Below are 14,036 nucleotides of genomic sequence, written 5' to 3'. Positions count from 1 at the left end.
ATATAACCGTTCCTGATTCCATATTTTCCACTAGTGTGTGTGACTTGTTTTATTGATAACCCAGACCCAGGTGCTATCGCCGGTTAAATATGTATTCGTAATTTGATTTGAATTTGTGTGGATTAATCCAGTCTGTTTGAATGGTTGTTTAATTAAGCCAGTTATAGAGAAGCGCGTCGTTAAATAACCGGTTACTGAGCTTTGTAGCTGACTCCGTATTGTTTCTGTTTGTTATTTTTGTTGCGACGTAGGTTGACGGGACGATGGATGGATGTCTGGGTGCCTCTCTTGTCGCGACTCCGGCTCGGCGGCAGGGTCGTGACAATATGGAAGCAAAATCAAGATTAATTAATATGACAATGATTTTCACTTTTAATTTTTATTTCTCCTACTATTGTGGCAATATTCAGAGGTGGATATCTTCATTGATAGAGGTATTGAGTCACTATTGAAATTTTAAAATTTTAATTAAGTATATTGAAATTTAGTTCAATTTTTATTTTTTTAGGTTTTATATACTATGGTCCTCTTCTAAAATATTAAATATTTAAATTAATATGGTACTTAAAACTCTATTTTGTGGTTGTGGAGACTTAAAGAGTTAAAATTCCATTCACCATATATTGTGCATTTTAAGTTTCAGCCTCCCTACTAAAATTTTCTAGTTTCACTCTCAGTGATATTGATAATATTTTAGTCTACATATATACTACCAACTTCAAAATCTATCGAATTGACTTCAAATAACGAATCAAAACCATTTAAACTGATCTACTTCATTAGTGATATATTTACATGCAAAATTATAATTTTTTGAGCTTATTAATTAGTATTCAGTCAGGCAGTCAAATGTGGGATTCTTTTAATTAATTTTAATACATTCATATTCAATCATTTTTTGTTCTCTTCACTTGATAGTTGATACCAAAATAATTTGAAAAATTATAAATTTTGCATGTAAACAGTACACACATAGCTCATAAAGTAGATCAATTTAAATGATTTGGATTCGTTTTTACTAACTTTTATGATTTATAAAAGATGACAAAAAATAGCCTAAAAATAAAAGAAAATTGTCATATTTTAGGTCATTTTTTGTCATCTTTCTTAAATCATAAAAAATAATAAAAAAATTATAAAAATAGTAAAAATTGGTATTATACAAGTTCAATATATAATCAATTTACTAAGCTACTCAGTTCGAAGTTTTGAATTCGATTTTTTGAAATTTGAATCAATAACACTTATGCCAAAGTACTACCGAGAGCATATTAGTCAACCTCTTTCTCTCTCTATACACTCACGTGTGTGTATTTATATGTACAGATCTATGTACATGTATGTGTATGTGTATATGTACATATATAAAAATTGATTGATAGATCCAACAACCGTGAAATCGGTAGCAATCAGTGTGTTGTGGATGTAGATGCAGTGGCCGGTGCACGACTAGTACTGCACGGTAATAGTGAAACTCGGTGGCGCAATGGTAGTGGCAGGAGACAGCTAAGTGGCGAGGAAAATGAGGTGATGAGAGGAAAAGTGAGTACGGACTTGGGAATTACTTGAATTCGAATCCAGTCTAATAATATTTTTTATCATGTTGACCTTGATATGATGCGATTACTTTGAATATATGAGGGTGAGGGAATCCCAATGAAATTTGCATTAACTAAATTGCTAGGGTTTACTTCTCTTTCAGTTGCAAGTTGGATGCGGCAGCTTATGTAAGGACACTGATGAAAATAAAATAAAATAAAAAAACATAGGAAAATGTTTACACTAATTTATTGAACATAAGAGAATCAATCTTTGATTAAGTAGTAAAGATAATGCTTTTTGTATAGGAGGTTATAAGTTTAAAATTCGAAAGAAATAATCTTTGATAAATATTAAATAATTGAGTGATTCGACTTCGAACTTTCAACATTTGAGATTTACAGCACAGTTAGTTGTACTGTAATCAATGGTTTAAATAGCGATTATAGCGGTATAACGGGACGGTTAAAAAAAATAAGCGATTGCACTTATATCGCCCATAGCGCCATAACTTTTAGGGTCCAAAAAAACTATAACGCAGTTATAGCTAGCTATTTAGAACACTGACTGTAATGATGAAAGAAGATTACAGCTGTAATTTATTAGGCTTCGTGATCTAGGCTTACCTTGAACGTCGATAGTCGAATTGTTACATTTGTATAATTTGATGATATAATTAGAAATTTAATTATACAGAGAATATGAGATGGTGGTAACAAGATGCTTAATAGGAGATGCATATGAAAGTAATATGGCAAGAATTATACATAAACGCCATCTACTTGTAATCAAACGTAACTTCAATACGAGATTCATTTTCACGGTTAATTTTCTGTTTCTCTCTCAATAATCAAGATTTATAGTTACCTTAAGTTTAGTGTCAATATAAATTATGTATTTATAATACAATTTATTATCCAATTAATTTATCAGGTTAATCGCCTAAAGGTTTGCTAGTGTAAACAACTTTCTAAAAGGACTCATTCTTTAAAATAATAAATAAATAATAAATAAATAATAATAATATAAGAACTCGAAGCATTTAAAGGAATCAATCAATTATATTTTTTTCTGGGTTCAAATATGGGCCTAATTGAAGCCCAAAATATACTACAATGTACATTTGATGACAGATATAATTTCTTATAGGTGATTGAGTTGGGCAACACAAGGCCATCTTTCTAAAAATTTTGGCACTATTTATGACGAGCAGGAATCCCAATTGGACTTATTGCAAGTCATATATCTATTGCAAGTTTGCAACACCTTGACTCCATTTCTTTTGCCTGAGTAATCATCACATGTTGCCAACACGCCATTGGAACAGAAAATATTTGATTGAACAGAAAATATTGTTACCAAAATTACCAACTAATGTCTTAACTTAACCCTCTCAAGAACCCCATCAATGGCCACATCAAAAGCATCCCTCACACTCCCTATCTTGTGACTCGGATCCTTGTATATCAAAGCGGGTATCAGGCTTATAACCTTCTCTCTCATCTCTCCAATCTGCTCCTCACTGTATTTCAACAGCACCTCTTCTATGCTAACCCTGCCATCTCTCACATCCTCCTCTGGTATATAAACCGAATACTCTGTATAGTTGGTCGGCAAATACCATTTGTACTGCGTGTAAGCCGAGTGCGGGTTAAAGAACACTGGAATGCATCCTGCCAACATTGCATCAAATACGGAGCGCCTCGTTGGAGAGTCGCCAGGCGGTTCCAAACAGAAGTTAGAGATCTGAAACAAACTCATTGTAGTAATAGGCGAGTTGCAATCGATATCTCGTGATGGTGATGCGCAATCAAGTAATTTGCACTGTGTTGAATTCAAACATTGGTCGGCAACCTGATCTCTGATAGAGTGAACTTGTTCAGGCCGCCTAGCACCTGCAAAGGAGAAAAGCCACGGACGGGTTGACAACCTAACCTTTTCTTGCCATGTGAGCACTTGACTCTTCCTGGATGGGTGGAAGTTTGTAGGATATGGTATTGCGAATTCATTTTCACTTCCCCATGGACACGACTCTATTAGTAGCACCGTCATATTTTTCACCTCCGGTAAAGTCAGTAGTTTCCCGCCCCAAAGGTCGCCATCATTGCCTTGACGTCGAAAATCCCATGTGGTACGTCCCGAGAGTATGAAATGATCTCTTCCCCCTTTTGCCGACCATTCAGGTCTCGACCTCAAAAGATTAAAAAGTTCCACCAATAGTGAATCTCGTACCGTCACATTGTGATTCCATAAATGCCGACCAGTGTCCAGGCCAGCGTAATAAGGTACAAATATGGCATTAGCTTGCGATGAATTGACAGTCAAGCACTCGTATTGCTTCATTCGGTTATGAAAGATGAAATCTAGAACCCATTGATTCGTGAAATGCCATCCAGTCTGAGTCAGCACAGACCCAGTATAATTGACTCGGGGACCAAGGCCCATGTTTGAAACAAAAGGGCACATGTGATGCCATGGTAAGAGGTTACGGCAGTCACGTATGATGTCAGAGTTGAACTTGTCGGGAAGCTCATATACATAAATGTACCGGCCAGTGCACGGCTTGCTGGTATCGGACAGAATTGACCGTGTGAAGGAGGAATAGGGAAGATGGATGTATGATGATTTGGAGAGAAAGAGGAGAAAGCAGACAACAAATAACACAAACAATGACAAAAGAGGAAAAAAATGTCTGTCTGCCCTTGTAAATACAGATGTTTTCAGCATCAAAATTCCCATCGATCTATTGATTGTTACATATATTACATGCGTATATATGCAGTAGTGTATGCAATCGATCGGATCGAGATCGAGTTGATCAATAAGGTCTTCTCTGGGTTTACTCTGCCGGCCGTGTGGTGTCAATTACGAGGTCTGGAGAATCAGGAAGGAGTTGCAAATTCTGTGTCAGGGAAAAAAAACGCTGAATAGAGGAGGTGGAGCATTATATATTTTCTTTGTTTAGACAGTTTGGCCATCTCTAAAAATTGATGAACCTTCAATGTCACAGGGCATTTTTCTTTATTTAGACTAACAATATTCAACACAGCATCTCTCCAAGCCAACGTTTCCATTTAAGGAATTTTCTCGAATTGAAATCTATAGAATTCTAGAAATTACCCTTTTCAATGGATGATTTTCTAAAAACTGTGCTGCTCCAGCTAAATTTCTGCAGGCTCTGGAATCAAACCTATAGAATTCTAAAGGTTTCAGCAGTTTACTGGTACGCTCTCTATTGCTTAATAGCACTGGTATACTTGCTGATACGCATCCATATAACGCTGCTCTCCTCTTTTACTGTTTTTAAATTGGAGGTAATTAATTTACGCATAAATTTAACATTTTGCTATTTAGAGTAAAAGTAAATAAGTGAATGGAATTGTATTACTTCATTTAATCAACATTTACACATATTACGAAGGTATATACACAAGATTACAATATCAGCTGATTGATATTACAGTATCAACTGATTGATCTGAACAGATTCGACAGCTGTAAATTGATAATCTAAAGTTCTAAATATAGAGAAGGTTTAAACGGTAAAGTATGCTGGGGCTGCAATGTATCCCAACACTTTTATATAATATATAGAGTGAGTCTATGGTACTATGCATATTACGATTTGTTAACGTGCTACGGCTTTATATTCAAGTTTTCAAATTCTAACGGTCGATCCGAACCGTTCATCTTGTTCTCCATATTAATATCTGTTTGGAGACCAAATTTTACATTTTTTGAAATTTTTTTACTATTTTTTTAGATTTATTGAAAACCACTGTTTTTGGATGGTCCAGAATTTTCAGATCAAGTGATTTTCTAAATATCTAAAAAAATAGTAAAAAATTTTCAAAAAATGTAAAATTTGGTCTCGAAACACATATTAATATGGAGAACAAGATGAACGGTTAGGATCAACCGTTAGGATTTGAAAACTCAAATATAGAGCCGTAGCACGGTAACAACTCTTGATATGCATAGTACCATAGACTCACTCTAATAATATATGTAAAAAGAGGAGGGATCGAGTTACAACAAGTTACAACAAGTATTTTTTACATTTTCAAAGTCCAAATTGTCGATCCAAACCGTTAGATGTGATATCTACAATAAAATGTGCTTGGAGACCAAATTTTACATTTTTTGGAATTGTTTTACTATTTATTAAGATGGGTACAAAATTCAATGGTATGAATTTGACTAGTTTTTGTACCCATCTTAATAAATAGTAAAACAATTCCAAAAAATGTAAAATTTGGTCTCCAAGCACATTTTATTGTAGAGATCACATCTAATGGTTTGGATCGACAATTTGGACTTTGAAAATGTAGAAAATGATTGTTGTAACTTGTTGTAACTCAAAAATTGTTGTAACTTGATCCCTCCTCATGTAAAAAATATTCTTCAAATTAAAAATTATTAATTGTAAATATGTTCTCAACTATTTTATTTAAATATAGCATGTATTAAATTCAAGATGATTTAAAATTTTGTTGGTCATTCATCATAAAATTATTAAATTTCCACCATTACAAATTTAAAGTAGTTTGACGTAAGGTTAAAAGTTTTTTTTAAATTGACTCAATTTGATACATGTCCTTACTAATTTATATTTTTTTTTAATATATGCTGTCATATGAGTTAGATGTATGCTAATGCTAATATTATCTTTAAAACCAAAATATGTGCTACTGTGTCTATGCATCTGTGTTAGCTGAAATGTTAATTTATTATTTGACTCAAATTAGTAACTGGTGAATTGCTTAAGGTTGAGGGCCTTGAGGTTACAATTGGCTGTGGTGCTTACTCATATTGGGCGGTGACACGAGTTCTCCAAAGGCCCAATTTATGAGTCCTAAGAAAGTCAGAGGTGTTTGGGCTTATCATATAGCCCAAAGCCCCAAACAAGACCCCCACACAACAAATTCATGCTCACATAAAGAAACGGAAATATATAAATGTGTGTAGGGGTATCAATGACATCCGTGTACCCTACCTGTATTGTATTCGATAAGACAGGTATGGGGTAAGATTTTTTTTTCGTTAACTTATTGGGTATAGGTATGGATAACGATTTTTTTCGTTAGATAAATCGGTATGGGTACGGATAAAGGTTATTTCGTACCCATTAGTTTTATTTGAATGCTTTATTATTTAATTAAGGAATTGAATTTGTTTTTTTTTTATGGTAAGGAATTGAATTTGTTAGAAGGGATATTTGTAATTTTGATTTTTTTTCTTAATAAAAAATTATTACTTAGAATTAATTGCATATTTACTAGTATTGTATCCGTGCATTGCACCGGAGACGTATTATAAACGAACAAAAAAATTGCTACTAACTTATACTGTAAAGTCCTAAAAATAAATATGAAAGTATGAAATCATCTAACTACCCGCCCATTCAAATTACAGAAATATGAAAAGGAGAGGGATCTACTTGCAACTTTCCTTCTAATTCTCTGACAGTCCATTTCATTTACCAGTAAGTTGGGGAATGCACCTGTGATGTGGAATGTTCCCGGTTCTTACCAGCAGACTCTGTTCCTCGTTTATAACCCTGATTGTGAGGGATCTACTGCTTCCCTATCTCTTTAAAACGAAGACCTCATGGTGATCCAGTTGTAACCCCTAGCCTCCGTTTTGTAAAATTAATAGATGTTTTTTGTCTTCCTATCTAGTCCATGGCTCTCGATTTACTAATGGATCCTCACAATTTAGCAACCTAGAAAAAAAAATTATATTTTAAAGCTTTGGCTAGAAGGAACATAGAGTTGGATTTTGTAAAAGCATTGAATAATTGCTGATATAGCACCAGAATTTCATATATCACAAAGCAATATTTGAAATCTTAACCAGTGTTGTTTCAATCAGGTTTGATCATTTACGCCCACAAATTGCTCTTTTTCTATCCTTTAGCTTGTTTGAGACAATTTAAATTACTTGAGGTTTATATTTGGGCTAAATGAAAATTGAGGCAACAACACTCATATTGATAAAAGCTGCTGAGATTCTGGGACAAAACACAAACAAATAAATAAGATAATAAGGCCTTCAATATGCATACCACTTTATTCAACATATAACCCTCTTCAACTTAATTCTTAATTATAGCAGTTACAACTTTAAATTATCAATTTGTATGCTCGAAAACATATATTCCATAGAAATATTCTTTTAACAGGTCTGTCTTTTCATTCAATTAGTTTTGACTAACCTTTGAATTAAACAGATTCAATTGGAATGATGCAGTTTCTTGGACCTCGAATCCCTGTAATATAAATAAAATAAACAATTACGTACAAGGACAAATAAAGCCACATAATTGGTAGAAATCGAAAAAGATGGAAATTATTTAGCAAACCTTAGGAATTTCCTTCAAAGCCCAAATCCAAATGAATCAGAAAATGTACTGTCCAGAAGGTAATTGCATCTAAATTTCACAAATACCTTTTGGACATTATACATCACAATTTCGCCAAGGAGGGGAGGATCACGGAAATAGGGAGGAGAGGAGAGGAAGAGAGAGAGCAAACCTGTTGGGGAATGAAAAAATTTCCATTCTTGATTTTTTTTTCATTCTGTTGTGTGAATTTGTATACAAACAAATAAGGAGATATCTTTAATTAAGGAAAAAAAAATATTAATTTCCATTATGCTCAATTGAAGAAGGAGAATATGGAAACATATCTCTATTGTCTGTACAATTCGGTGTAGGAGAAATAAGGAAACATATTTCACGCAAATATATATCACTGAAAAAACTGAATTAGCTCAAATTTAATTGTATCATATAGTATGGTTGTATGTGTGGCAAGTCTTCTTTTAACTAAATTTAAACTTCTACACATACAAGAGATGTATTTAATCAAAAGATCACAGATTATGTGATTGGAGAGCTAATATTAAATTCGAAATTTTATTTTTCAATCGTAGCTGTTGACGGATCAGAACATCAATGTGCTTAATATAAGAATAGAGATATTTTAATTTTATATTAGTAATTGTGATTGCATATGTATGACTTGATAAGTTTTGATAGTTTATTTGAAAAATTAATAAAATTATTATATTTATATTATTCGTTATTTGTCCACTATCGTTTCGTTACCTGCTAATTTAAATGGGTATGGATAGAGTAGGATAAGGCAAATTCTTAAAGGATATGGGTGTGAAAATGGTTCCACCCTACCCGTATCGTACCCATTGACACCCCTAAATGTGTGTGTGTGTGTGTGTGGGGGGGGGGGGGGGGGGGGGGGGGGGGGGGGGGGGGGGGGTCACTCGATATTGTCTCGGGATTCGAATTCATTGCTCGGGATGTGTGCGCTCCACTTCGGATGGATTGTTGCGGATTCAAATCGGATGACCTCCATTTAAAATCCAAAAATTGAGTTACTTCACTGGATGTGAATTCGTGTGTGTGTGTGTTTTTTTCAGTTTCCAATATTTCAGTGTAATGCGTAGGAAAGAAGGCACTTTTGATCAGCTCAAACAAGTAAAATGGACTGTACATCTAAAGCAAAGAGTACCCAAAAAAAAATTGGTTTACTCAAACTCCAAACGAACTTAATTTTGACCAATTATTATACTATAAAAAAATTTTGTCGATTTTTAAATTTCGAGTACACGTCACCTCTTTTTTGTCAATTCCTGAATGATAGGTAACATCCATATCAACCACGTATATTATACTCAATTATGCAATCAAATTGCTTCTTAAATATGTCTCTAATAAACTGACTAGACAATATATAATAATACAAGAGTGTACAAAGGATAAAATCGTCAATGTAATTTTTAGCAACACAGTATTTTGAATAGAGCATGTATTCCAATTTACCAGTACTTGTCATAGTAATATGAAGTACATGTCATAAGAAAGTATAATGCATGCTCTTTTCTCACTCAACATCCACACAAGGGTTTCTTTCTCATCTTTTTTTTTAATTAATATAAAGCATGAGTATTGACATACTGATCTGCCCCCTTCCAATAAACAAAAGAATAAAATTAAACCCGGATATACAAGTTATTACCCTTTAATTAATTATATACATGTACGTATAATAATGCCTACAAACTACCAAACAATGAATTTAATTGAATAAAGAACAAATCAACCCAGCAAATCATATACTAATTAATCACCAAATAATTAATTAAATGCTCTTGACCCTCTCAAGCACAGCATCAATAGCCAGATCAAAAGCATCTCTCACACTTTCTAACTTGTGACTTGGGTCCTTGTATATGAAAGCAGGTATCAGGCTTATTACCTTTTCTCTCATCTTGCCAATCTGCTCCGCACTGTACTTGAACAGTACCTCTTCTATGCTAACGCTGCCGTCTCTCACATCATCCTCTGGTATATAAACCGAATACTCTGTATAGTTCGCCGGTAAATACCATTTGTACTGCGTGTAAGCCGAGTTCGGATTAAAGAACACCGGTATGCACCCGGCCAGCATCGAGTCAAATGCTGAACGCCTGGTCGGCGTGTCACCTGGTGGTTGCAAACAGAAATTAGAACTCTGAAACAAACTCATTGTAGACATCGGCAAGTCGCAATCATTCCCTGGCAATGCACAATCCAAGAGATTGCACCGGGTCGATTTTAGACACTGATCAGATACTTGGTCTCTGATTGAGCCAGTCTGACCAGGTCGCCTGGCACCGGCAAAGGAAAAGAGCCAAGGTCGATTTGTCGACCTAACCTTTTCTTGCCATTCAACCACCTGACTCTCATTGGACGGGTGGAAGTTGGTAGGGTATGGTATCGCAAATTCATTTTCACTTTCCCACGGACACGACTCTATCAATAGCACGGTCATGTTTTTAACCTCAGGCAAGGTTAACAATTTACCACCCCATTGGCTATTATCATCAGCCTCACGCCGTAAGTCCCACGTAGCCCGTCCAGATAATATGAAGTGGTCTCTTCCCCCTATGACTGACCATTCGGGCCTGGACTTCAACAACTGAATAAGTTGTACCAGCAAGGAGTCCCGTACAGACACGTTTTTAACCCATAGATGTCGACCAGTATCTAAACCGACATAGAAAGGAACAAAAAGAGCATCTGCTTGTGAAGAATTGGTGGTCAAGCACTCGTATTGCCTCATCCGATTGTGAAAGATCACTTCGAGAACCCATTGGTTAGTGACGTGCCATCCCGTCTCTGTTAGCACAGACCCAGTTTCCGTGAGTTGGGGGCCAAGGCCCATGTTTGAAACAAAAGGGCACATGTCGATCCAGGGTAAGATAGTGTGGCAATCGCGCAATATGTCAGAATTGAACTTGTCAGGAAGGTCATAGACATAAACATACCTGCCGGAGCAAGGGTCGCTTGGGTCGGCATGCACAGGGGGGAGGGAGAAAGAGGAGGATGAGGGTGAAAGGAGGATGTGAGAGGAATGGGAGAGGAAGAGAAGGCGGGAGAGGAGCAAGAAGAGAGAGAGAAAGAGTAGAGGATAGAGGAGGTGCTTACTTTTCAGAGGCATTTTGAGAATTGACTTCTCCTTTTCCATTATGGCGTGCATCAAGCAGCTGCTTAATTAGCTCGGGAGAGGAGATGGCAATGTTTTATGTTTTGAGTGGCGATCAAAAATCAGAAACCAGAAATAATGCGTGTAATTTTGAAAGAACCGGTGGGCCTTAACTGAGTGATTGACTGCTTGTTTGAATTTTTTTTTTTTTTTTGCATTTGAATGTTTGAATTTTCAGATGCTATAATGTAGCTATTTGTACAATGAGTCGAATCGTTAGGTAGGGCGGTCAACTTTGACTTACAATATTCGAACTTTTTTTGTGGACTGCGTTTGCTTTGCTTCTTCACGCGCTTTATTAATTCAAAAGTACAACTTAGTTTGTTGGATCATATAATAACATTTTAAAGTTCTTTAAAAATCGAAGAAAATTTTTGTGAAATAAAAAATTCATACGTACGCTAGAGTTTTCTATTTATAATTTTAAACAGTGTTATCAGAGTTTCATAAGATCCGAATAAGCATAAATCATATTAATTAAAAAATAATCAAGATGGATGGAGAGAGAGAGAAAAAAGAATACTAATTGTTTGAATGTCAACACAATTTAGCTTTGTTGGATCAAGCCTTCGATCGTCCTTCTTCACTGCATACAATCCGTCTCTGTAAAGAAAATATGATTGGGATGATCCGCTACATGAAAAGCCATACTAGGGCACCATTGCATGGAGATATAAAATCAGAAGGTAGCCGATGGCGCGTCTATGTTCAAGGTTAGTTGTGATGTTGAAATGAAGATTCTTTGATGAGGCTTTCTCAGAATTAATACCAGGTTCTCAGCACATGTATTTATTCTTCTTACTTTTTTTATTATGTATTTCCCGCAGGGTAGTATGATAATCCAACCGAGTTTAATTATGACATGCGCTGTACTACTTGGAAACAAAAAGAAGAAAAGGGCCGGGCCAGCTAACCTTACAAGAATGAACCACATCTCTTAAATATTGTAAAATCATATAATTTTCCATAACTATGTCCGCAAGTCTCGCGTGGCACTGGCATGTATGCTTGTGTTAAAAAATTAAAGGAAATCTCCACTGTCCATCACAAGTGTCTAGGTTCCTTCAAATCTTAAAGGAAATCTTCACTTAGACAATGTTTGCTGATAAACAGGCTCAGAAACTGCGACCCAACCCGATTGCTCAACCTTCACTGGTCTCTTGCCAGTACTCCTGTTACGTTGATGGGTCTTGGAAGGACTGGTCAGGTGGCATTGGGTTTGTGATTTTCAGACAAGATGAACTGATCCTACATCACTCTAAAGCCAAAGCATGCTGTCCAATTCTGGCAGAAGCAATTTCTCTATAAGCTGCAGTTAATTGTGTAAGTCAAAATGCACTTCATCCATGTAATTTCTTTACTGATAACCTCTCTCTGTCAGAATTGTGTAATCAGACTCAGCCCCCTGATGAGATGGACTGGAGAGCGTTCAATGAGTCTTTGCATATTTGGAAAGCTTTTAGGGGAAACAGCAATCTTTTTACGATTTTCCCCTCCTTAGGATTCGGGTCTCCTTAGTGCCTCCTTAAGCCCAAAAGTGCCTTTATTTTTTACGATTTTAGCCCAACCAGGGGCTCCTTTAAGCTTTCTTTTAATTTTTTAATAATTTTCATCGTTTCTCTTTCTTTCTCACTGGACAGTTCCCTAGACGTGCGAATAAAAAAATTCTTCTTCTATCTTGCCTCTGTCGCAAACTCGCCGATTGATTTGATGTCATATGAGGCTTCACACCGAGACACTCTACCGATTGAGATCTCATTTAACAGTTTTCGTTGCCTGATTTTGTTTAAAATTCTCTTCTATTACATCGGTGCTGGGACAAGCAATAAAATTTTCTGTTAAGGTTTTCTTTGTTCTATTTTCGTAGATTGTTGATTTTCTTGCTGTGAGTTAAGTTTAATCGTTGTTGTTGCTTTGTTTTATCTCAAAATCAAACTTTAGGGATCTTCAATTTTGTCCCTTTCTCCTGTGGCGATAAAATGAATTCGAAAAGCATAACTACTGATCTGAGCCAATTCATGGCTATGTTTTCATAAAAATTTGCAATTTGAGACTATATTTTGTACTTTGTCATTTTCATGGAAACAAAATTACATGAAAGCTGGTTGTTTAGGCCTTTAGGTTATCATCTAAACCATAAAGCTGGATACTAGTGTTAGTTTGTAATAATTTAGAAGTCAATAATACGATAATTTTATCATAAAGCTTTGTTCATGAATTGGATGATTAATATCATTTTGTTGTCTTAAGTATTATTGCATTTATGATTCATTTTGAGTTCATGACTGGAATTGTGAAACTTCATAATATAGATGATATATACTCTAAAAGTCACTGATCGAGGTAATTAGCAGGAACACTAATTATGTCACACCCCGCGGCCACGGGTCGTAACAGTCCCCCGCCGTAAGCATACAACGCCGTGTATGCTTACAAGGCTACTCACATTTCAAACCAAACAACAAGCAATTCAAACAAGTTTCTAATATATATATCAGAGTACACAGTCTGGTCAGCATATAATACAACAAAAGTATCTCATCCGGATACCAACCACGAGGCCTACCCTAAATCTATACAACAAAAGATATCTAGGGTCATATACTGGTAAGCTACTAAGGCCTACTACTCTCGTGCCTCTCCGGAATCAGTCGCACCAATACCTGTAAAATAACGGGGAAGGTGGGGGTGAGAATAAATTCTCAGTGCGAATTTGCCACATTTGAATTATTGGACTTGCAATCAAACTCTATATTCAATAATGAAACCCAAACAATAACAGTTCAAACAGATATATATATAATCATAATTAACAGAATGCCACTACTCGACAACAGTTAATCAACCTGAAACACAGTTTACGGAATTTCCAAGATGAATCTCAAACACAACATATATTTTGGCTTAACTCGATTCCTAACTCAGTTCAGTAGGGCTTGTAGCAATTAC

The 14,036-nt window shown here is 35.5% G+C and overlaps 2 protein-coding genes across 2 annotated transcripts; both read right to left on the bottom strand.

Moving 5' to 3' along the window:
• Positions 1 to 2,910: 2,910 nt before the first annotated feature.
• On the bottom strand, positions 2,911 to 4,278 carry LOC144575202 (xyloglucan galactosyltransferase KATAMARI1 homolog). Its single transcript, XM_078325316.1, has one exon. It carries the CDS (start codon positions 4,276 to 4,278, stop codon positions 2,911 to 2,913), a length of 1,368 nt encoding a protein of 455 aa, XP_078181442.1.
• A 4,973-nt stretch (positions 4,279 to 9,251) lies between these two features.
• On the bottom strand, positions 9,252 to 11,156 carry LOC144575009 (xyloglucan galactosyltransferase KATAMARI1 homolog). The gene has a single exon (XM_078325123.1). The coding sequence runs from the start codon at positions 11,079 to 11,081 to the stop codon at positions 9,702 to 9,704; it is 1,380 nt and encodes a 459-aa protein (XP_078181249.1). The 5' UTR covers positions 11,082 to 11,156; the 3' UTR covers positions 9,252 to 9,701.
• Positions 11,157 to 14,036: the final 2,880 nt, after the last annotated feature.

The sequence above is a fragment of the Carex rostrata genome, chromosome 23 (genome assembly GCF_964058835.1).
Source record: "Carex rostrata chromosome 23, lpCarRost1.2, whole genome shotgun sequence".
Lineage (NCBI taxonomy): Eukaryota > Viridiplantae > Streptophyta > Magnoliopsida > Poales > Cyperaceae > Carex > Carex rostrata.
Note: the sequence above shows the minus strand (reverse complement) of the source record. Positions and strands in the feature narration are given on the sequence as shown.

Excerpts from the sequence above, each read along its gene's own strand:
- LOC144575202 (XM_078325316.1), bottom strand. The coding sequence starts at position 4,278 with ATGGGAATTTTGATGCTGAAAACATCTGTATTTACAAGGGCAGACAGA.
- LOC144575009 (XM_078325123.1), bottom strand. The coding sequence starts at position 11,081 with ATGCACGCCATAATGGAAAAGGAGAAGTCAATTCTCAAAATGCCTCTG.